Here is a 25,564-nt window from a genome sequence, read left to right as displayed (position 1 = left end):
CATGCCAAAAAGAGCAGATGTTTGAAGGCAGCGATTCAAATACTGTTTAGTACGCAAACGCATAAACAGACGTCTTTACAGAAGCACACAACAAAAAATGCCCACTTCGAACGGCTGTCGTGCAACTGTCGATGCAAATCGATGCGATAGATAGGATCGTTTATCTTTCACTGCCGTTGACTGATAGCTTCTGGATCTTCTTGAAAGGCTACGGTTTATTTTGCTGTTTTTTTATCAGGGGTTTTCTTTTAATTAGGGCTTAATTTCGTTTTCGTCAGGCTGTTCCATGTCGTGCTGTTAACGGTATAAACAACGCAAGGACAGGCATATTGAAATGGGTCCTTCTTTTTATGCGCTGACGCGCAGTCGTCTGCTTCGGGTTGCGTATATGCCGGAGTATTCCAATGACTTTTTGTAGGATTTTCATGAATCTCATGCTTCACAAGGATCCTACGAAGTCAATCACCAAATTTAAGTTTTAAAAATTAACTTTGATATTCTGAATCGGATACGAGTAGGATGAGATATGGATTGTTGAGTTTTTTTTTTTATAACTTTGGTATCTTCCTATTGACATAAGTAGGTTTTCTTCGAATCTGTTGGGTGCTGCATGAAGATCGGCAACAGCGCATGCGGTCGGCGCCAAGCAGCCAAGAACGGCCTTGATGGAAGTTCGTTTAATGCGAAGGCACTGATCAGTAGTTGATCCTCCCTAATCTTGCGAAAGCAAACTTTTCTTTATCTCCGTCATTACGATGAACCAGCTTTTCCTTAGTGCCAGGGGTATAATATGTCTGCTGCTACAAATCGTTTTCTATTTTATTTAACGTTATCTACGCTAGGAAAAAAGCAATCAAATTAGTAGAGCTCATGATGACATAATTTGTTGAAAGTAATAAACGTGAAAAATAAATGTAAAAAACAATAATAATAATCTGGTTCAAAGCTACACGTAAGATGAACGTGCTGCGCCTTCCTCTTCGAATAGACTTATTTATCACCTGACTGACTTTCAGTTAATTAAATGAATCATTTGTGTAGACGTGAAATGTCGCTGGTGCGCCTTTTGTCTGCTGTTTACTCGGCATACATGTTGTAAAAGCGGTTAATGAATGTAAAATAACGGGCATCCTATGGAAAAGTGCGTTTTTTTTTTAAACTTACAACCACTTTGTGTTTCTAGCACATGGTACTTAAGGGATCCTGTAGGTTATATGCGATACATCATTTGCACATTGTATATTGCTATATTCGCGATAATAGAAACAATTTTTTATACCTAAAATTATTTCTTCACTGAAGTGCCTTCACATTGCCCATCACAAGTGATTCACACTGAGAATTCCCTAAGTTACTGTGTTTTATATGACTATTTACTATGCTGTCATTACTGTTACATTAGAGTATGACCGAAATAATTTTTGCGTATGAAGATAAATAAATAGTGGATAGCCGTGATGTATTTTATTCACGCTAAATGAATACAGTCTGAAGCAGTTAGATGGCCAAGAAATTTAGTTGGTCAACGTTATTAGAAAACCATTACGCATATAAAAATAGTTCTCTTTTTATTTTTGTTTTCGATTTTATTTTTGTCTCTATTAACAATACAAGTGCAGCAACGTTACGAGCGATACATCACGGCATAATATGGGGTGCGTAAGTTTCAATTGCAATTTCCGATCCTTGTCCCTACGTGAGACTCTTCAATTGGCCAGTTCTGGTGCCAGCGTGATCTGTTACTATTACACACAATGCAGCGAACAGTTTTTAATGCGGGTAGTGTTCAGATCAGCGAAACGATTTCGGCTCGTCAGTGATGATAGGTGTCGCTTGATTGATTGTGAAAATAGTAGCTAAACAAAATCGTTTAACATTATAACATCTAGGAACGTCCAGTCGTGAACTCACCTCATAGAAAAGGGCCCCATTTGCCCGAAACAGCATCACAAACTTCCCAATGTTACCATACGCAGAATGGCGGCAGCTTTCGACCTTTGCAGTATGCTACGGTAAAAATGATATGTCAGTTGTGATTTGCAAATTGTTTTTTTCTGCTAAAACATGCAGACGAATTAATTTGAAACAAAACTGGCTATTATCAAATCTTGGGTCGTGTGTGATTTCGTGGTAAATGATTTGTAGCGGCCTTAGTATATTTTGCGTAATAATCCCATAATTCCGTGCATGGCGTTAACCATTTTGCTGGCCTTTTCTCGATTTCATGCTCCTGTCGTCCTTGTTGGCCAGGCCTACTTATTATTCGTCATCTTCTTCTTCGCCGACGCGTTTTGTTATTTCTGGTCGTATTACTTCTACCCTTACGCTCTGCCATATTCATACTGGTATTATCCCTTTTATCGGTACTATCCGATAAAACTCGAAGGAGATAAACATGGTTTATCTATAACTCAAGCGATGATTTTAAGATTTAACAATGTTTACCAATTTATCAATAAAAACGAGCAAAGAGTACGCTATGATTACCGTCTAGTACACCATCATTTTTGTGGAGTAGTTTTTTCGACATTGCAGGATGCTGATACGTTCAGTTATTGTATTATACTAGACAGGTATTAGACTATATGGCCCCCTGAAAATAAATCTTCTTGAAATTAAATATCAACATCGATTTAATAAAAATCTCAATCAGAGAGAGAGATGAAACTCCCAGTCTGCGAAGTACTTATGCTTTAAAATGAAGCTAGTTGCGTGGCGCCGTCTAATTTGTATTCTTACCTAATTTTTTATCGCAGGTAAGCGTTTAATTATCTTCATTGTATATACCGAATGTTCTTGGGTGCTAAGAAAACTACAAGCACAAGCTTCTATTATCAGTGGCTTGCTTATTAGCAGCTGCGTAAGCTGCGATTTCTACAAAAATCGCGAAGGAAAATAGACCTATTGAGCTGCTTTTCGACAGGAAATGGGATCGTGCCTCACTTTTATTACTAGTTAAGGTAGACTTTGTCTGATGCGAACCTCACAATACCTCATGTCGCGTTTATTAGGGATGGCTAATACACTATATATTATATATAGGCGCGTTGGGACGGTAAATCTACTGTACGTTTTAAATAGACGTATTGGTGGTTACACACCATATATATCATACGTCATATATGGGTGCACTGAAAGGTAGTACATGCACCATACATTATTTTTTGTTTATAAAGAAGATCGGGCTTTATTAACGTTATGAAAATTGAATTTACTGGGGTTTTTTTTCCAATACGCGAAATAACTTCTAACCCAAACACTAGGGCTACTATAGAAGGCGAAATAGAAACAGAGTTAATGTCTCTAACACAGTTTTGCATCTGTCAGCAGAATAGAATAAACTGAGACAATCATTTTTATGTCATTCGAGTTGTGCACCCATTAAGAATATCAGCGATAAAATTTGAGATATATATATTAGATCTGTAGTAATATGATGATCGATATAATGCAAAGCATATTAGGCCGTTAGAAGCGAACGCAATGAACTTTGAAATTCAATAACTTGAACTATGTGCCATTAGCAGGCAAAGCTGCACAATCCGCTAGAAAGTTTTCATTGAAAACTGCTTAAGTCCGTTCGAAGAAAAATGGGTCATAATAAAAAAAACACCATTTAGTGTCTGTTTCTGTTCCTCGAAAGCCACAACTCTCAAAATTTCATCGAAAACTTGCTTGCGATGAACATCAAGGGCGTCTGCTGGCATAAGCTACTCGTTAAAAATGAAACAATAAATGCAACCTGCTCTTTTGAGTTCTTCAGGAAGCTTATGGACTATTGTGATGGCACGCGGTCTGTTCATCTGATGGCAACTCCAGGTCTCATTTTTACGTTTCAATTACCTCCCGAATTGGATAAATGAAAATCTAACTTTGACTTCAATTCGCTTATTTTCCCCATTTAAGCCTGACTTCCAACTAATTTAAAAGTTATTTGAACGTCCGCCGTATTGTAATAACCTTATACATTATTATTTATCAAATAATTTTTATTACATAAAATATACGTTACATAAAATAATTTTTTTCTCAATTTTTTTTTTATATATATGACAAGGTAAGCTGTGAAACAATTTAAAGCTTCAAACAGCTGGCGCAAGATGTACTAGCAACATTTATATTCTTTTCAAAACAAAATAATTCGCGTAAACTGTCCTTATAAAACGCCGCTAAAATCATCCTCCAGAGTACATCCAGGAGTATTTAATTAAGATTACATACGCGATGTAATTATTACATGCAAGATGATAAGGTTTTTTTTCAAAACTTCCGGTAAGTTGTTACATACTTTGAACACAATTAGAAAAGGGAATTGCAGAAATCGTTGCAAGAAACTATGACTATAAATAGTTTTTAAGGATTACAATAACAAGCGCTTTCCTTAATATCACAAAAATTAATGAAAATCGCAAACAATTATGCTATTTGCCGAAAATTTTGGATGTACCATGCCTAAAAGACAAATATACCGTGATGTTATTTCTACGAGATCACATCTAACGAAATTGCACAATGTATTTGCGTATATATATATTTTTATTCGAAAATGTGCATCTGAAAGCTGGCCCTGATACTCAATTCTCACTCTGAGACATAATAAAAGCATTGTCTCATTGGGTAAAGAAGGGTTTGTAGGGCTAAATGTAGAGGTTACCATATGTACGCGGAATACGAACTCGTAAGACATTTCGATAAGCTGTATGGTGACTACGACCGCCGCTATATGGTTTGTAGTTTTGATGTTTGGCAGACTTAACCCAGGAAGTTTAAAGTTGTACAATGTGTAGCTGGCCGCGGTTGGTCCGTCGTAGTCGTAACGCTTTATAAATAACGTCAAAGCCGTTCGTAATTCATTAAAATTAAGCTTTGGAAGCTTAATTAAAATCTTATCAAAAGGAGTCTTTAAAAGGCATCCGTTGACAAAGCGACTGGGTTGTAGACGAATACTCGTTTCTGAGCCATTGGGCTCGCTAAGGTCATGAACACAACTTTAGCAAAAGATTTACCAGCATGCTTTTCAACGACGTCCTGAAATACTCCGAGGTTCTGTCCGCCTTCCCCCCACCACTTCGAAAAACTTTCCTGCTGAATCTGACCCAAAGCCTGTGCCATTTCTCTAATCTGGTCACGGTTGACTTAACGCTTTAAGAGTTTTTGCGAACATTCAAGCACCTCGTAATTTAAAGTTCCTTTTCTGTGAGTTCTTGCTTTATTCCTAAGAGCCCATTATGCACTCCAGCAGAGCGTGCCGCGTTCCTAAAACGAAAAACATGGCTGAGAACAGTTTACAACAGTCATTATCAAGCGCTACTGGCATTTTATTTGGGGACACCCTAAAAATCGGGTCTCCACTTTGTTGTTTGTTATTATCGCTGCTTAGCTTCGTCATCAGATGCCTCTCATAAGGATTTACCTCCGAAATATTTTGTCCAGAGCACCCAACAATGCAAAATGCACAACATATACCATGCTTAATTCTGTATAGATATATTATTGAATTTTTTTCATCGCTGGCGCTCCGTCGCTGCTAATATCGTGGAACTTTTTGATAGTTAAGTCGAAGTTCTGCAAAAGTGTGATTACGGCCGTCACGGGACTTCCGGCGCTTTTACACCGTGGATTCACACTACGCCGAGGCGGACTGCTTACGTGCCTGTAGCGGACTTCAAGTTTTTCGCGCTTAAGCTACGGTAGTTCCTTTAGGTTACGTGGGGATAGATGGAGAAGTTAACAAGGCTTTGTATAAAGGTGTATAGTATCATGGTTATAAGGTCGAATAGAGTCAATGTTAAGTTATAGCCTAAAAAAACCAAAGCTGTATATAATATAAATTGATACGACTCCCAAATTGATTTTCGATATAAAGAAAAACAACCGCATTTGACGCGCTGTAGATCTGTTTTTCCTTATTTTGCCAACAATCGGAGCTCTACCCAGGTCGTGAAACCTTTGAATACGTTATTACACATAGTAACACGTGTTTTTAATAAAGTGAGGTAGCGAAAAAAGTATTTCTAGGAGTTGTTTTTTTCGTTAAAGCGACTCGCTCCGGTAATGCTTTAGGTTTAGAAGGGTTTCTATTTCGTGAATCTCGGAAAACTCAAACTGTCCTTGTGCCGCCTGAACATTGTTTGTGGAACATTGAAGGAGTTATCAAATCTTTTTAAAATCCGTGGAAGTCTATTGCATTTGCGGAGGCCAGCAACACAGAGCATGTTGCTTGTAAGTTGATACCAGATTGAGAATAACTTCTCATGTGCGATAGCGGACCCCTGAACCTCTTTTGAAAATGCTAAGACCGTTGAAATCGGTCGACGGTAATCATCGTCAAAATTTGCTGCCTCTTCGTTTGAGTCGCATCTTCAATATCCTGGTCGTCATCGTTGCTGTCATACGCCTCAGGTTCTCCTGCTTGTCATGATGTTCCGGCTATAAAACTTTTCCCCACGGCGTTCTGTCTGAGAAGTTCTCGATAGTTAAGAAGTTCCCCAAGACTGCAATTACAGCAAGCATGAGATGAGTTTTCTTTACCTCAAGCAACCAGACAGACATTGTCTGACAAAAGTAAAACCAGATCCAGGTAGTCTCCGAAGAACGTGCACCCGTTTGTCGTAAGGCTAAAGGTAGCCCCCTAATTTTTCAGTGAACGCAACCATAAGGCAATGTGTTATATATATTTTATATACATACCCTATAATGTGCTCAATCGCTACGTGTCAAAGGCACTGGAACACCTGTTCAAGCCAGGATCGATTGCACGATTGGACGAATGCCCTTTTATAACTATCCCATTCGAATCTTATTAAGCAGACTAACTAAAATACTAGCTTTTGCTAATATTGTACTGATTAGTTGAGGATATGACGAAGCACAACTAGCTGACAGATGTTCTATGACTCATAGAGTCTGGATCTGAAGCAGCGCAAGTAGCAAGGGCCACTACTCAGGTTTTCCCCTCTCTCGATGCGCAGGCGCTTTGAAGGCGGCCGATGGTTGCTGCAATCGCCTTTGTGACTAGACATCGTAAGCTTTTTTGAACCTATAATTGAACGACAATGAAACAAGAACTATTATCGGATACTCCCTGATTAGAGCAATACAGTCGTGTAGCAGCCGTGGAGGCAGCGTATTTTGCCTACAGCGTAGAGTAAGGACAATGCATCCCGTTGGTTTCATATTGTATCTCTATCCCTCACGTGTATAATAAAAAACAGCCTGGATTAAGCGCACGAAATTGGAAGTCCGTTACTTGACAAGTATCGGTTTCAATATTACCGCCCTATCTTCCGTGATGGGCTTTATATATACTTTGTACTTGTTTGTACTTATAAAAAATTATCGCAGAATCGTGTCCTGCACTGGCGTTTGGTATCGAATTGGGTTAAAGAACTATATAAAGTAGATGTGTTTGGAATCGTGAGAGTTGTACGATGACCTGAAGAACGTGAGGCGTATAAAAATACGATGTGTTGACAGAAAAGTTGAAGTTCTTGCTACCTAAAAATCTTAACCCATTGTAAATGTTCAAATTGAATAAACTATCCGTTATTGCACTAAGGGAGCCAGGTTATTTGCCATATTTTAGTAGAACTACACAAAAAAGTATTATTCGAGTTTATTCAAGATGTATTTCACAGATCTTTCTCATGAAAATATAATATTTCGTTTCTCAGTTTAGGCCATTTTTATATTCTACGTATCTCTGTACAGGGCAAGGGAAAAACTTATATATTCATTCCGCGTGCCTACCACTTAAAATGTAAGTGAACTTCGTGAAGTGCTCATCCACGTCTGTGCAGATTTGAAAGCGTGTCCCTGCTCCTCCATTTGACAAAATAAATTCGCGTAGCTTTATTATCTCTTTCAAAATCGCTTCATCTGGCGATTAGAACAAAGTTTAATGTCTACGCTCGGTCAACGCTTAAATTTAGCCGACATTTGGGTCAGTCCTATTTGTATAGCCTTCGTCTTGAATTATATCTCTCAGGTAGAAGCATGTGGTTGTGATATAACTTGCCTTATTTTATCCGTGTTAAGGACAACTCGTGGCATACACGAAGCTATTGTGCCGGTCAGTTTCAACTTTGGCAGTCTCCATGTTAGGACACGATGCAGGTCAAAAATTGAGACGTGCAGTTTAATGGCTTCCCTTATAGGATGTCTTGGATCAATATGCAAATATAAGTCGTACTAATAAAGTAACTCCGGATGCGTTAATTTGTTAGTAGGACAGGAAATTTGTCTATGTGTAAGCCGCCAACGTGCATGCTATATGCGTCATCAAACTTTAATTCTAATATAGTGGTAGTACAATTGGCACTATGCATAAAAGAGACACCGTTTTCTTATTGTCCTAGCGATGACTAGCATTAAGGGCCGGTATCCACTTAACCGAGTTGGACATGTGGGCAACGAACTAGGGGCTCGATTAGAAAAATCACATCTATTGCGTCATGGGCAAGAAGCACGTGAGAACTTTACTCGGCCTCTCAGCGTTCAGTTGATTTTCAGTAACGAGATGATAACCATCTAGTTATAATTCAACTGCTCGGCGAACGTTGCTTAATTTGTTCAAGAACAGCTTCCAGCTCGAAGCTAGTAACACATCCCTGTTAATAATCATGTGCTTCTAGCTGCGTCAATCACAAGATCTAAATCCGTTTTCTATTCATTCAGCTTGTCAATAAGTAAACTAATAGTAAGAAGTTGAAACTTAATTGTCCTGCTTACCTTACTGTGATGTTATTTCAGCGATTGTTAATGTGTGTTCTCTATCGCCAACAAAGAAATAAGTTCGTGAGAAGCATCAATAACGACTGTATTGGACAGATCTGGCCACGATCAACCTATCGGGAGTACAGCGCGGTCATAAACCGCATGGCAACCGTGGCCTGCGCAGTCATGTTACGTAATAGTCTCTGGCTAAATTGTATTATTCTCTGTATCTGTGTATATGCATTTTACAAACAGGCCCTGCCATAGGTGACCAAGCTCTTATTAGTCACGACAGCTAGTCCTGGTGCTTCTCAATCGTGTAGGACAGATCAATGTAAGCTAACGGTTGGTGTTCAGCTTCGTATGGACTTACCAAAATTACGAATATACGACCCTTTTTAATGCGAGGACCAATATAATTGGAGTCCGCTAGATCTGGCAGGAGATTTTCAAGCCTTGTTGTGTCTTTCGTTAGCGTTAGTTCGTCGAGCTGTCATATAATTACGCAGGACGCTGCATAAAAAAAATCGAAAAAATGAAAACAATTAAGTTCGATCTTTTCTAGCAGCATACTACAGTACAGAGCTGATATATTAGAAGACTGTAACGGAAAGAGGAAGTTGGTAAAAATATTAGCGGTATCTGTTTTCGTCGATGAGCAATACAAGTCGTGCGTCAATGAAGTATTTCGAAAAGCATTTAACACTCTACCGTTCAACTTGTTGTAAGCTTTTCCCAGTAGTCTCTTGGTGGCACTGTAAAATCAAAAATAAATGCAAGCCACTATTAGAACGGACTATTTATCCTTCTGCAAATAATCTGTGCAGATCCTAGGTACATTTTCGGCCAAAGGTGATTCATTTAAGAAATGCCGGTCAAAGCAGCGTTTGCGAGAGGACGATTGTCTTGACGATGGGCCTTTACGAACCAGGTAACGTAATTATCATTAAAAAAATGATCATCAAATCCGTATTAACCTTGCTTATAAACAGGTGTATACCAACGAAAGTAATACTTAACTCTGTTGAGAATGCTATAATTTAGAAAATTTTAACATGCCTCATGAATGTTAAAATTTTCTAATCTCTTTTATAAACATGTTTCCTCAACTAAGGTCTGAGAACACATCGTGTGGAATAAGTTACTCGTTCGTACATCGCTCAAAGTTGCTCAGTGCCATCACATTGTTCATGCGTCGCAGCTGGTTTAGATTTATATATGGTCTCGACTGCCCGTACTCCTTGCAGTGACCATATGGATACAAAACTGTCAAATCATAGACAAGACTGCAGGCATTCTATATGTTGGCAAATCTATTTTATTAGAAGTGGGTTACTCCATATATTTGAAGAGAAAAACGTTGTGTTTGCTTGACGTTCTGTGTTGTACGCAAACGATGTATTGATTAAAATCTAAATGTGTTTAATCTCATAACGTGCAATATTTGTACGCATTCGGATCTTGCTGTGATTCCCTTCGTATTTATATATATATATATATATATATAATGGTGGCTGACATACCCGTTAAAGAAGAAAAACAATTTGATCACACAAAGTAAATTAATCATCAGAATCAGAAAGTGAGTTTTTTTTTTATCGTAGGTTGGATCGCAGAAATAACAGCAAATCAACTCGAGGTACCGTGAGAATGCCAAGGCGGTACGCGTTCCTATCTTCATTTCCGAGCAGCCAGCCTGCGCAAGCAATAACGTAGCTCTTGACCTTAATTTAGAAAAAAAAGACTCACATAAAGAACATTAATCACTAAATATATAAATACTAATTAACAGATAATGATATTTGGATTTATAGTAATTAAATATTGATGTTCTGTAATGCGTTTCAATCTTGTGTCGTAAACGCCTAATGTACGTTCGGCCCAAAGCTATATTATATGATATAAATATGTAAAATGTGTGGTTATATATGTGTTTCACCAAAATATGACATCATTTATACGTTTTCTAAGTTTGCTGACCTGCCATTATAATCGTTTGTCTTCCTTCTGTTCTATCTCGTCCAAGATTGGCCGTGTCATTAATTAATAAGTATTTGGTATGGGATATATCATTTGTGGTATATTGTATGTGTCAGTTGTTCTAAATATGGAGTCACTTCGCGCCATCTTGTCAAGTAGAAATCAGGAAAGGCCGACCTTTTTAAAGAATAGCGAACTATTTGACATTTTAACTATTAATGTGACATTAAGCTTGAACAACTAATGATTAAAGTTGTGTTTTTAGATGCAAATCTTTTTCGTAGTTTTGTTAAATTAATTTTACTACTTTAGCTATAAAAAAGACCCATTTGTTCTGCTAAGGAACTCATCACTAATAAGCTTCTTATTTAGCTGATAGAGGAGAGTAGTGAAGCTCATGAAAAGGCTTCGAATTTAACGATATTTCGACAACAGCGCCGCGAATATTCAAAAATAATACCTTCGTATATTTAACATCAAAACAAGGTCAGCCTTCCGCGGAAACATTTCATTGAGTTTGGTGTACTATTAATTACATTCCGATCTGTGGTACCCTGACAAACACGAATATACTTTTGGAAAAGATGTACCGTGAACAAATATAGTGTAGATGAATTACGATAATTTTTAAACGTGAACTAGTTCCGGCTTTTTATTGCAGTTTTGCCTATAAGGTAGCGTCACTTGTTCGCTCGCTTGAACGTCTAGCCTGATTTTCTATTACATCGGCCATTGTTTGCTATACATTCATATATCGATGCAGTGTTTCATAGGTAAGGACCAACAACAAATCACCGTCATAGCACAATGTAGTCCTTTCGGGCGATAACAGCATAAAAAGGAAATCTCGTTGACGGATGTAAAAGGGCAAAGTGCTTCCGGGCCTTCAGCACGAGGATATAACAAGACAGAGATCTTGAAACGACTTCCTGGAAAGTAGCAAACATTTCTTTAGTAGAACAGGTCGGACGCGTCTCAAGCGCCGTTATTTGAACAGCTACTAGACCCGCAATCGGTACTGCTACGTCTAAACAATCGTGAAGTGTTACAGAAGGGACAAGATTCTGTTGAAAGCATTCATGTGGTGAATTCGTACATTTAGCCGAAGTCCTGATGCGCAGGTGTTCTTGGAAGCTTGTGTGTTTGTTGATTTTAACTACGTTGGAAAGTTTAAAAAGAATGTTACAGTTGGATGATTCATCTATCAACTGGTCTATTTGAATAGATGCAATAGGCACGATATTGGCCTGGCCGAAAAAAGCAAACGATCATCATTCTTCTGCTTCCCAGTTGCCCTACTCCCGAACTGCTATTCTCTAAAGTTGATCTCGTTCGTAGCCAGTTTACTCGGAGTCCCTAATGAATCCGATGTTTTATCGCCAATATGATAGCGCATAACAAAACGTGTGAGTCTAGACAAACAATACATCAGAATGACGGTCCCATACTGTCGGATCACCAATGAATAATAAGCAGGTTCTTCCAAATGCACGTATAGACGTTCTTCTATTTATCCCAGCATAAAGGGAGACCAAGCAGTATCCCTAGTCTTTCTTGTGGCTGGCCTCATTTAGTCGACAGACGAAGCCTGTGACAAAAGAATTGTTATATAATCGACGTGAGTAGAATGTAAGACACGGTTAACCCATGGAAAGTAATCTCCCAGTGAGCTGGTTAGAAACACAGCTCTATAGTTTCTTTCGGTGACGTTGAATTTACAGCGCGAATTTGTGTCACCGTTCATACAGAGACCAGTGTACCGTACATCTACTGTGGGCTCTATGAAACGGGCAAGAGCTAACGACTCCTGCCACAGAACTACATGCTATCGCCCTTCATGCCATTATCCTTCAGGAACAACCTAGGTGTCTATATCGAAGAGCTGATACCATAGAAACCTTTCGTCACGCTTGCAAGTAAGGCTCTTCAGCTATTACCTGCGGTTCTGAACTACTGAATCCCAAGTGATTTATCTGACGACTTTATTATTACTTCAATATTTTGTGATAGTACCGGCTGAATATGTGAACGTTGATCATGTATTATGGGATCTGATGCAAAGGTCGATTTGACAAAACCATCCACGCAGCCATTTTGTATGGGATGTGCATTGCCGCGTATTGCTCAAATGAGATTTAAGACGGAAAATAAGATTCTTGATTGCGCTGTAACGGGATTCATCATATGTGTTCAAAGATATCTGGGAGATGTGTATGGTGAACCATCTGCAGTATTGATCGCTTAATAGAGCCATAGATACAAATTACAATTTAATATTATACTTGGGCACAAGTTATGGTTCAATAAAATAGAACCCTGCCTTGTTTATGCACAATCGACGTAGTTGGTCATTTGGGAACGCACCAAGATCTCAAGCGATCATCAAATTTATCGCCGTTCTAGACCGATCGCTAGGGCAAAACGATTTTATCCTATCTTTAATACCGAGTTTACTTAGCGACTTATTGTGCTCCGTAGTGCCATCTTACAGGCCTTTCCCTAAGTAACCTGAAGTGTCGTGTTCGTTCGGTTTTCTAATAGCCCGATTTCCTATGTTATGACGAGATTGCAGAGATCGGGAATAGCACACGAAAAACAAGTGTATAGATCGAGAGTACATGTTGCCCATAGGCGAATCTGAGGCCTGCTATTTGAAGTCACCGGCTATCTAACATTTGACGCCACCTCGATCGATTACTCTTGCAGTGAGAAAATATTGTTCAGGAACGAATCGCTTGGCCTTTGAATTAGATGTACAGTTTCCCGAACATTTTGAGATCAATAAGTACCTCGTAAGAGATACAGTCGTTTCATATTGCCGAACCGTTGTCACCGGCTATGTACCGCAGCTAATTAGCTAAAGACAAAAAGTCTCGGAAACGAACATGACTCTGATCCAGGGCCTTGTCTCTATTCACACTTGAAGAGTTCGCACTAGATAAAGTTTATGTGCTTTTTTTTGGATTACATTTAATTGTCCTCAAGCTTTTATATTAGTTACTATTAGTATTCGTGTTATTAAAGAGTAGTGGCAGACTAATATTAGCCAATATTAGTTTTCGAAATCTAGGTCGTCAGAGATTTTTCGTAATAATGCCTTACTTATTTTCTCAGTGAAACAACTGATGTAGAATGCAAAAAAAAAAGTATTCATTTACGCTGGATGGGGTTCAAGAGCTGTTTAGTTAGCTTTGTGGTTAGACACACCATCAAGACGCGGGCTTACGGGCTGGGCTAGCTTAATATCGACGATCAAGTTCACTTTTTTCCGGTGAAGTAAAGCTGATATACACAGATCTTTTACGTGGGCTCGAGCGACTCGAGGCGACTGCAATGAAATGATAGGAAGCTCCAAGGTATGTTTTATAGAAACAGCTCCAGCTTATTCAACATACATTCATCCCAATTGAGTTTTTTTTTTTCGTGAAGCTTCACGTAAGTAGCACGATCGAAACTGCATGAAGATTAGTTGACTTCGGTTTGCTTAAGATTTAGTAGGACGATACCTATTTTTTCGATACACGTTTTTTTCGTCGTCAGTGTCATCAATAAGAGAAACGTCGATAAGATGGTTAGTTAGGCTGATTGGTGATTTAGTATAGTTAACTGGTTCATCGTATCTCCCTTGTAAAATATATTTGGCAAATTTCTATGACGTTTATTTTAGGTTGTTGCCAGCGTGCCGCCTCCAGCAGACTGAGCCAATACGTTTTCCGTTTACTACGCCGTTGTGCTTGAGACAAAATCGTAAAGGTAAAAGGTTTAAATGCAAAACTCCACCCCTGTATGGGTTCATACAGAATTCTAAGTACGATCTTCGAACACGAGCATTCATTCAGTCGTATTGAAGTTTCACTTCTATGTGGCTTTAGTACAAACTAAAAAATACTTCTAATAAAAAATGATGGTTTTATTCGTTCGTGCTGCCATTGATATTGGATTCCATTTTGTAACGACCACTGCCATTACTTATATTACTGACGAATGGCTGCGTAACGAGCTCCATCTATTGTATGTAATATTTTATATTGCCCTAAAAAATAGCCCTTACCATCTTGTAGCCCCACACAGAGGTTTCGCTCAGTGTCTACTACGACTTATATTCACGACCCAATTACGTAACCTATAAACGGTCTACACTCAAAGGCTGTTTGGCAACTCGGGGATGAACTAACTAATGGTGTTATTAAATATTTTTAGTTACCTCGAAGAACGAAGAGGACTCATCTGTTGAGCCGGAGCGATTCGAGTTTCCTTCGACTATGCAATACTTGAACATCGCAGCCAAAAGGTACAAAAGTGAATAAATAATCAGGACACATGTCTCTCAACTAAGTACCCAGATGACGTAAAAATCACATCAGGATAATATACTTTATTTACTCGCAAAAAACAAGTATGTATTCGCCATTTATATTGCGTTCAGAACGAGACCGTTGTGTCCAAATGTCTTGTATAGAAACAACCGTCACAGGAGACAAAGTTATTCAACTAAGGAATACAATAGTAGCAGAATTCTAGATTCTATATATGTGTGCCTATACCTGGACTTAAACTTACTTTCGTATAACGATAATAGGAATCGAAGAACAATCTTGTATAATTCGATATCCACAACTTAACAGCCCCGTTGTTTATTCTTGATTTTCTTACCAATTTAGGCGCTGCGCAACGTTATTCTTTACGTTTCATTCAAGTGCTGAAATATTAATTTTATCATTTGTGCCACTCGTGCTACGTTTTATTGGTATTTCAATGTTTGCCTCGGCCTTTTTGCGTGCGGGTTCGATTGTCCTCGCTGCTCTGCTGAGTTCGCTTGTGCTAACATGTGTTCGTTCGCCATCGAGTCGCAAAGTTCTGGCAGGCGTTGCTTTACTGTTGACGCTGGTATCTTTAGTGAGTCTTATATATAGCTTTCGCCCCATGAACTTGCGTTTCATTTTACCCGAAGTAGAGAAGCAAGCCAATGCTACTTTCATTCGGTTTTCCTTCCCAAGTTGGGAAAATGACAACTGTCTAGCAGCTACACTTTGGCCTTCTTCTCGAAAGGTTGACGGTGCCTCAGATAGACTTCCACCAGAGATTGCAACATTGTCTCATATCCAGATCGCAGATGCTACAAGGAGAGCTAAGAACAACTCAGAGATGCCGACTTTTGCTGCTGATCCTGTGCCACCTATACCGAAGAACGGTGTGTTCGGCTTGCAAGACCGTACAGTCAATTCCCAAAACTGGTCACCCTTGCCCGAAGTTTCACCACCATCGGAGGGCGGACATAGGCCTGGCTTAGATCTCTCCCAAATTCCTGAGCATTCTCCACTTACATACAAGCCATTCAGGCCGACTGGACCCCAAGTTGCCGTTAGACGAAACCCTCCTAGACTTCTCGCTCGACCAGAATGGGTACCGAATGTCCTTGAAGGTACATCCAAATTTCCTTTGAACAGCGTGCGTCTAAGACACGATACCGAGAATGTCAATGGTATCCAGAGTGCAGATTCGAAAAACTTAGCTGGCTTTGACGGTGACGGTATGGTCGCAAGTAACGACTATGATGAAAACAACAATAATGACCTTGTTCGCTTTCCTGAATTCATCGGGATTTCGCCTATGATGGAGCGTGCACGTCAGCATCTTCCGCCTTTTATCCCAGGTCCCTCGGTTTTCAAAGGCATAGAGCCAGCTTCTCAGGATCGCCGCTTTGCTGAGATCCGTCGAACGACAAGAACTCTTCAAGATCAGTCTGATCAAAATGGGCTAGGCGCTCCTAGTGTAAGTCAGACGGACGAACACAATATTTCAGAGGCTGCGACAAACATCACTGAAAGCACGTCAGACGATGGAACAGACAATTTTTGGACCAGACTAAATTACATTCTAGCACCAGTTTCTACCCTCACAACGTACCTTGTTACGCTCACGCTCCTCACCTTTCTGGATACCGGTTTCAAAATCTCATCGCAGGTAAGTCAATGTATTTTTATTGTCTCTGGATTATAAGACGCGGTAATTATTAGTTTGAGAAAACAAATAGCCTTTTTGCTGGCTTCAAATTGAGCTTTATTATATCAAGTTAATGCAGCTAAGCCGACCTTTAGTTAGAAGCACTTATTTACCGAGGCTTTAGGACGATATCGATTAATATTTTATTACAATAGGCCACGATGATTATGAAAACTGTTGAAAAATAGATGTGTAAACTAAGAAGTTCACGTTAGCAAACTTTTCGCTTTGCTTCGGATGCTGAACTCAAGTCCACCATAGTTTTGGCTGGCCCAATTGTGTCACATTAATTTTTCATTCTATTTTACATTACGTTCACAAAGTGCTTCCGAAGGAAAAAAAATGAAAACCGTTTCTATCAGCGGTTTTACTACAGAATGATAGGGGAATTAGTTAGTGCGTAACATATAACTAAGACAATTTCACATAGCCTAGGCCGGCTTAACGGCAGTACGGGCAGATGTCGAAGCGAGTTAGTGGCTATGGGCAACAGTTCGTAATCTTTTGAAAATGTTATAGTCATGCCAGTTATACACGGTGTAGCAGATGCCACCATACTGATTCGAAAGCCTTAGCTTTTTATTATCAGGCACGAGTTATAAACGTATTTTTGATAAATTAGGTATGCGACGGTCTCTATCGTGGGTACCTCGGCCAGTTGGACTACTTGAACAAGATAGGCGACCACCTGCCTTTTCAATATGGGGCTATTTGCCTCTTAGTGAGTGTCGTATCTTCTGTGGCTTGGCGTTTCCACTGTGAGTTGTTGTCTATTATCGGAGACCCTTCTGAAGTATTCATCTTCTTCTCTGCCCTGCCATTAATCCTTGCTTTCGTCGTATTGTCCAAGTTTCCTGTTCCGGACAAGAAAGTAAGCCTTCTAAAAGTAAGCCGAAACCTTTCCTGCAAATCATTGCTACTCAATAACGCTTAAGAGAAATAATTACGTATAATATTTTATTTACCTATATGACAAAATATTTTGTTTGAATCCTTGTCGAAACAAACAATTACAGATATGTGCGTTTTTATCATGAGCAAGGATTAATCGCAAATTTATTCTCTAAGCATCGTACTTTTGGGCTAAGTCACACTGTGATGTGATTTTTCCTACTGATAATTATAGGTCGAATCTGTAACTCCTAATAGGGTCAGCATACTTAACAATGCTCGAGCTTTTCTATTGGCGTGTACGCTCGTTCTGCTTGGAGTAATCTCAGGCGCCGAACAGTCGTCTGTCCTATGGCGTCTCATCGACTGCAATGCCGACTTCCTTTTCGTCATCTGCTTCTTCATCATACCCATACTAACATCCTCACTCCTGATACGAACTAATGGATTAAGGCGTCCAAGTACTATCGGAAGATTCATGCTGATTGCTCTGGTACGAAAGGTTGTCCTCATCGTTGCAATACATATGCGTACATTGCCGATAAATAGACTTCAAAAAGTCAAAATAAATAAATTTGCAGAATTAAGCGTGTGACGTTTTGCTTAATCTGAAATGCATCTATCGACTTATTGATAGATAACTTTAGGTTGTTTTAGAAAATAACTTTTATCAGAGACAAGGTCCTGCTTAAGAAGCTGACCTGTTGCCTCAAGATTTTGCATTTATCGAACGCGACCGATCAGACCAATAGTCTGATAGAAGCCGAAAAAGAGTATATATCATCAAAAAAACGCAATGTCTTTTTTATATGCCGTAGGTGACTGTGCATATTCGTTTCATTGGATATGCATATTTGACCGAGTATGGAAAAAAAGCAGATCAGTTATACTGGCTCTTACCACTTCAAATCTTAACGCCTTTTGGTACAACATTTGTGTGGAGCACGATTGACAGTTTCGTACAACAGGTTAGCCCGTTAATTTTTCTCGGACAGTGAAAACTTCATTGAAAACCCCTATCTTTATAGTATTTTCATGTTCTTATGTCGTTAACGTACACTCGGCCTCATTACTTAAAACTTTATCAGGAATAGAGAAGTTAAGCTGAGCCATAGTGCTTCAGGGAAAAATTTCGGTCCAAATATACACTTCATGCTATTTTTTCTACCGATCATAACCCAAAAAATTCTCGTACAGGTCTGTTCAATATGTTGCCTCTGCTGCTGGCCTTCTTGATAAGATGCGCTTGGTCCAAGGAAGCAGGGAGAGATATACAAATTAACATATGTTACATGTCGTCGGTGTCCCCTCGTGCACTAGGTAAGCTTTCCCAAAGACAACGGACGTTTACGACGTCAGTTTTATTTGGCCTATTGGAATCTGGGCCTGGCAAGTGGAACCCTCATTGCTGGCTTTGGATACGATCACTTCGGATTTTTGGTGCGTTCAAAAGAATTTTTACAATTGTTTAGTTCTTTGCTGACTACGATCCTTTGAAGACTGCTATTGGAAGTAAGAGTTAAAATTTCTAAGCATTTTTCGTCTTGTAGTTAACGTTCTCATCGATAGGTGTCGCTTCTGGCATCTGGGCCGTCATTTTCTTCTATTTAAGTCGATACATGTCCTTACATCGCGTGGAAACATCCAGCCCACTTCGCTACACCAAATTGCCTGACCACGAAGAGGAAGTCACCTTGAAGCGATCCATCAACATTTTCCGGGTTTGTGACCCTCTGCTAAAGCTATACGTTTGTAGAACCAGCCACTGGCCTATTTAAATTTTTTTACACAATCAAACGTACAGCTGAATATCATCCAGATTTTTCAATTGACATTATCATTATTATTGCTGTTAGAAGCCTAAGTTGTCGAAGGAAGGCAATAATTTCTATTTATCAATTTCTTTTCGAAGACCCACTAAAGTTTTACTTGATTTTATACATTTTTCGGTTATTTAAATTCTAAACTTAACTGCTTACTCATACACTTCACTTAACAGTCTACTAGGACGTGCCTAATCATTGTCGCAGCTTTTTAGCTGGCTCATTTCTTTGTTTTCTTATAGTATCGTGATCGTAGTTACAAACTGTATTATAACTATTTAGTAACGTAACGGAAAAGACGTCGATTTCGAAAATCCGGTTAGGCATTACCGATTATTATATCATATTTTGAAAACTGCCTGCTAATCTACAGTGGGGTGCGAACGATGTTTTTTTAGGAAGCTGATGATGAATCGGACACCGACGATGACACCGTCGAGTTTGACGCGATATTAGCCAGCGGCAAAAATCAAGCCAGCAAAACAGCCCCTCGATAAAGGCCGAATATCGGCCAGCCACACGGACATATAAGAAAGAGTTCCGTCATACAGTGTTGATCGATGTTTTTACATTGTATCAAAGTATACATATAGATACTTAGCATCAATGCTTATGTGCGTCAGCCTATTATTCAGAAATAGATATGGTAATTCGTAGATATCTTATTACAACACCCTAATGAGTGAAAATTGCTTAAAATGCTATATTTTAAAAATGGCTCGAGTGAACTTCTAGTCATTGTCATAGGATGTTAGCTTATCTTAATCTAAATAGTGCGAAGTTGCATTAATTGCAATAGTAGCACCCAGCAAAAACCAAGCTTACATGAACTTGCAAGTTCTAGCAGTGTTACTATTTTACGATAAAAATATATATAAACTCTCTCTCTCTCTCTCTCTCTCTCTCTCTATATATATATATATATATATATATATATATATAGGAGAAAGAGGGTAAAAATTCAATAGATGGCACTGACTTCTCGTTGCTTGCACGAGACAGTCGAATTAAGCTTAAATCAGTTCATGTAAGTTGTTTCGTATTGTTATAGAATATAATATACCTTGCGGTGAAAATCAGGTCCGTCCTGTTTTGGAATAAATTCCAACAAAAGATGGCCTAAACCAATATCAATATGGAGTGCATACGAGTTCAAACAGAGTAGGAGAAGACAAAACCCCCAAGTGTGTATATAGGGCGTGATACGATGTCAATGCATGGGCATGAACGCACGCGTCCGTAAATGGACACAGCTAGACGAGTACGATACTGAAAGAATTAGAGAGGTATGGACGGCGGGCCTACGCGCAGTCTCACCTCCGTTATTAGGATGTTATTTGGTTAGTACATAAAATTTTACGTTTTGTGCTGACAGGTGTACCATCCCACGAGATACAACTGAGGTCAGTCAACTGTACATAGTGCCCTCTATCTCGTTAAGGCTTCAGGGACTGTAAGAGAAAAACACAGTTTAATCAAGTGTAGGCATTCAATTTGGTAGCACACTGAGAGATATTTTGGACCTTGACACATTTTTTTAGAAATGCGATTTCGGTCTGCCTAGAGCATGGAGTCTAATGAAAGCACCTATCTCTAAATATCCGTACAATTTCGAAAAATAAATTATTGAGCTTATTGTTAATGTGTGATGATGTATTTTTTGTTATGTTATTAGTTCCAAATTGGCAATATTTACTATATGAAAAATTTATCTAGTATATGATAAATGAACAATTGACTATTTTTTGTGTCTTTTGAGGACTCAACCTACTCGGGCTATTTTCTCATCGGCTATCGAATTTGTCGTACCTGTTGGCTGACATTTTGTTTTAGGCAAATGGCTATGATTTGTTATATAAATTGGTCATCGATCGCTTTCGTTAACATTGGGAGCTACATATGCAATTGAATCGAAAAGATGGGCGTTATAGACAGTGAGGTAAAAACGGCACGAGCATGCCATGCTGCCAACGACCGTTTCGAAAAGCCATGAATTCTATCATTGGACAAAGGAATCTTTAAAGAAGTCATCTCTCTAAAACGGGGACACTGTATTACTTCGATAAATTACGGCGTTTACGAATACATAAAAACCAAAAAAAAAACAATTAATATATGGCCAATACGTACATTGAGCGACATCATTTACCACAGCATAAACGAGTTCCTAGAAAACAAGCTATAATTTGCGCTGACTACCAGCTTTGGAAGCGTTTTCGGGTAGCTTCGCGGCACTAAGTAAAAATGCGGGAATACCGAGTTAGGCAAGATGAGCCTTTTATGCGATACTCTGTTTGATGCAATGGTAATAGTGAGTATTAAACAGACGTGTAGCATGTTGAATGTCCAATGCATCAAAGACACCTACACAGTTGCAATAGCATCTGTAACGTTCAAGTAATATTAAGAAATTATCTGTCATAAACGCTCAATGAACAGGTGAGAAGACATGTATGTATATATATTTATATAGAGTTCCTGTTACACAGATGTCACAATACTGCACAAAATATACTTTTGTACACGTGTTCTTTTCCCCTATATCGCAAACTGTAATCTGAACTTCGGATTCTGCAATAGTCTTCAATACAACAATACCATAGATGTTGAGTAGTAGATCGGCGATCAGGTTTACGGTGTAGGTCTCAGTAAATACGCGAGCAGCGATCACTAGCCACGAGACGGTACGTGGCAAGTGCTATGCCTAACAGTCATTCTTTATCTGTATAAAAGCTTCAGTATCAACAACATTCGTACAACGGATATCTTCTAGTTCGCCCCTTTTTCTTATGCTGATGGTCGCGTTGGTCGCTTAGCCATTCCTCGATTCTCGGTGGTCACCCCCACAGGATTCGTGGGCATCCAGTCTACAATGTATAGAACCTAACACTATCGCATGGTTGTGTCGTCTTCCTACGCGCCCTGATTGAGGCGATTATCTTGTTCAACTGCCATTCAGCTGCTATTTAAGCCGATTGGAAAAAAAGAAAAACTCCAGCCAACAGTAAGATGCCCACTCCATACTCTAACGACATCGACGGTAATAGAGTGGGTCAGGCTACACTGACATAGATTTTATGGACGAAGGATCATCGGAACATTCGATTCCATCTTTCCCTCACCAGATATATATATATATGTATAGCAGCCGTGTGAGATCCAGGTAGGCGCTCTGATAGCATGACATGTACAAACTTCGCTAGATAGAGGAAAATAATGAAATATACGCCAGCAATAATAACAGTTCAGTCAATGTAGCCGGTGAAATTTTCCCTTTGGCTTCTCTAGTGCGCCCCGCTTTGGACGGAGCGGGCCCCGTTTGATATACATAGCAGAAACACCGACCAGCCATTGCTCCGCTCTGTTAATGTCCCGCCCGGAGCCAACGGGGCCTCCCGTTAAAGCACTTCTACTGCGGCACTCAACATCGAATCCTAGAACTTAGTTCGTTCACTTTCGCTGCGTTCAAATACCATATATTTGTCTACATATAGTCATACGATGCTGGAGTGTAGCAGCACGAACGAGTAAACACAGCATTGCCAGCGTTAGCCACAGCAGCGGTACTTCCTTTGACACCATCGGCATTGTTAGTGATGCTGCTGGCTTTCAACGCTGCTCGCTACAGCGGCTGCTGCAACTGCAAGAGATCAGTTGCGATGACGTTCGAGTACGAGCTAAAGCATCAATAACATCACCATTATCATCTTCACTGTTTACGCATGACCATGTAGCAGATTATACACGAACATACTCACACACACATGTATACGGCGAGAGAGAGAGAGGGAGATGGGGTAACATCTGAACACCGAGGAACAGGCCGACAGCAATAAGAGAAAACGAAACGCGTTGCGCAGGACGTGAAGGAGTGCAGGGGACGTCGTCGTTTCCAACGCTGATCACCGCGATGATCAGCGGTGCATGTAATTAGCTAACGGAGTCTCGATTTACCGAACGTGTTTGTACGACGACGGGTGTCTATCTTTCTGTGGGCATTAGACTGTCTGTCTGTCTATTCGTTTGCTTTGTTTGTCTCTAGGTTACGATTTCCGATCGCAGTGGACATATTTATGTTGTAAAACCATCGAGTGACACTGCGCTTGTAGGAGGGCGGTCGTTGTAGCAGCATTGAAACTGCTGTTGCTATTGTCGCTCTGTCATGACACCTATCGGAATTGACTGAGCGGCCTCGAAAGGCCACGAATCAACTCCTGTCTAAAGAGAAAGCGCAAGAGACAGAAGGAAAGATTTTCATCCCACAAGTAACGTACCCAACGCGGCCCATAGACTCGCTCATCTACTATTACTTATATTATTATTGCTTGAAGACATGGCAAAAGGCCCGAGGCGACGAACATCTTAAAGAAGTTTAAAAATCAAATAGAATTGACTGAATCTTAGGGCGAATAGTGTAGATTTAAATAAAAGGGCTCGTTCATTCGTCATTACCGTTACAGACCGACTGTATGTATCGGATGTATAGTCTTCGGGTCTGCGAAGCGCCGAGATGGCTACATACATAGATGACTGAATATCATATTGAAGGGGAAAGACTCACAAAACCAGCAAATATTACCGCAACGGCTTACCAACCAACGCGGCTAATGCTGCTGCCCGCCTGTAGGGGCCACTCTCTCATAAGCTACTTGAAGTACCGTTTAGCTGAACGCATTACTGCCAAGTAGAAGCAACAACGGTACCAAAAGAGCTGGTCGCAAGATGAGCAGCCTCGCGTACTCTAATATTACCACTATCATCGCCGTCGCCGCCGCCGCCGCCGTCGCAATAGCATCAACAGCGACACCACAGAAAACCAAACAGAGAACGTCCAACCACCAAAAGACCGAGTGTCCGATTAACCAACAGGCAACGAACTAACGACAAAACGAGGAAAGGCTATGTAACGCCTGAAACACTTAACGCCCGTAAAGAGACAACGGACGGTAGCCATTACAGAAAAGCAGAGTCTGCACGGTATCGGCGCTCGATCTCCTTTCTCAATACGTCGGATACAGTGGCGGATAGTGGGTTAACCAGTCGCTGGGCAGATCGAGACGTCGGCAGGTCAGACACTCTCGCGCTGATCATCGCTGGCCCGGTTTCAAAGTGATCACGTTTGTAGTACGTTCTGTGGAGTGCGTGATCTTGGACTGTGTGAGCAAAGTTAAGACCCTTGAGCGGGAACGTCAGCTTCATCAATAATAATAACTATTACAATTCGAGCTATAGTTGAGTGGTATAACTAAAAGAGATGAAGATGAGTTACGAGAGGTTTATGCAGTCAACAAGTGACAGTGTTGTCCAGTGTTACACTATTCAGCAAGGATCACGCCTGGCAAAGTCAGTATTGAACTTCGTTGAGTGTTATTTGTACGGGCAAATTTTTCGTGTTGTTTCGAGATGATCATGAGGTAGATCTTGTAACTCGCCGAAGTCGTTGCTGGTATCAGTTTGGGTCTTCATATAAAAATGGTGAAGTAGTTCATGGATTGATCGTATGAATTGTGTGAGAAGATCCATGTTAAATTTAGTTCTCAACGTCAATATAAGCGGCTGCAAAGGGAATAGATATCAAATCAGAACAAATAAGAGCACAAATTTCGTTTAATGCAACCCGGGATTCCCGTTTGGAACCCGTTTCAGTCGAAGCTAGCTTCAGAAGTTTTAAGTAAGAATCAGCTTGTCTGTTACAATTTACATTAAGCCATGTCGGTAACGTTTCCTGGGACAAAGTAGCTTCTAACCCCGAGCACCGGATATACCAACATATAAAACAGCGATGCATAATCTAGCAACGAACATGTTTATCTAGGAGTGGCCACTTAATGTCGATCGGGTTTTCAGAGACCTTATGGGAACTATGTCGGTGTATAGTACCTGATGTTTTCTATCTAACTATTCTAATTGAAACATGTTAGTTCCATTGTCGAGTATAATGGATATATCCGTACAGATTAATCGAACATAATAGGTATACTTCTATATACTAATAAATATTATAAATCGAGTTAAACTTCTTTACAAATGCATGGATAATTATTAAACGATACATATATTTGCTATTTCCTGGTCTGGAACTTCTTATCTGCAACTTATGTGTAAGGGGTGTATTGAAAACAATTTTGTATGACGGACGCTCAGTGATATAT

At 39.7% G+C, this 25,564-nt stretch overlaps 1 protein-coding gene and 1 long non-coding RNA gene across 11 annotated transcripts; one reads left to right on the top strand and one right to left on the bottom strand.

Annotated features, from left to right (window-relative positions):
* Positions 1 to 1,411: 1,411 nt before the first annotated feature.
* LOC111261029 (uncharacterized) lies at positions 1,412 to 9,994 on the bottom strand. Its single transcript, XR_002680722.2, has 4 exons — positions 9,736 to 9,994; positions 9,427 to 9,470; positions 9,089 to 9,228; positions 1,412 to 2,007 (listed from the first exon to the last, which is right to left on the bottom strand). It is a non-coding gene; the product is annotated as an uncharacterized LOC111261029 (long non-coding RNA).
* A 1,435-nt stretch (positions 9,995 to 11,429) lies between these two features.
* LOC111261032 (uncharacterized) lies at positions 11,430 to 21,059 on the top strand. Of its 10 annotated transcripts, none has more exons than XM_086968548.1 (10): positions 11,633 to 12,101; positions 14,363 to 14,448; positions 14,896 to 14,986; positions 15,357 to 16,659; positions 17,321 to 17,584; positions 17,825 to 18,082; positions 18,408 to 18,557; positions 18,910 to 19,029; positions 19,140 to 19,310; positions 19,811 to 21,059. In XM_086968548.1, exons 3-10 carry the CDS (start codon positions 14,958 to 14,960, stop codon positions 19,907 to 19,909), a joined length of 2,394 nt encoding a protein of 797 aa, XP_086824674.1. In that variant the 5' UTR covers positions 11,633 to 12,101; positions 14,363 to 14,448; positions 14,896 to 14,957; the 3' UTR covers positions 19,910 to 21,059. The 10 variants fall into 10 exon arrangements, 9 of the variants coding, with proteins under 9 accessions (XP_086824678.1, XP_086824677.1, XP_086824676.1 ...); XM_086968549.1 differs by having other exon boundaries at positions 11,633 to 12,611; positions 17,321 to 17,569; XM_022834214.2 differs by having other exon boundaries at positions 11,633 to 12,611.
* The last annotated feature ends 4,505 nt before the right edge of the window (positions 21,060 to 25,564 follow it).

Source organism: Varroa jacobsoni, unplaced genomic scaffold (assembly GCF_002532875.2).
Source record: "Varroa jacobsoni isolate VJ856 unplaced genomic scaffold, vjacob_1.0 scaffold_512, whole genome shotgun sequence".
In the NCBI taxonomy this organism is placed as follows: domain Eukaryota; kingdom Metazoa; phylum Arthropoda; class Arachnida; order Mesostigmata; family Varroidae; genus Varroa; species Varroa jacobsoni.
The sequence above is the reverse complement of the archived record's forward strand: the minus strand, read 5'-3'. Positions and strand labels throughout refer to the sequence as shown.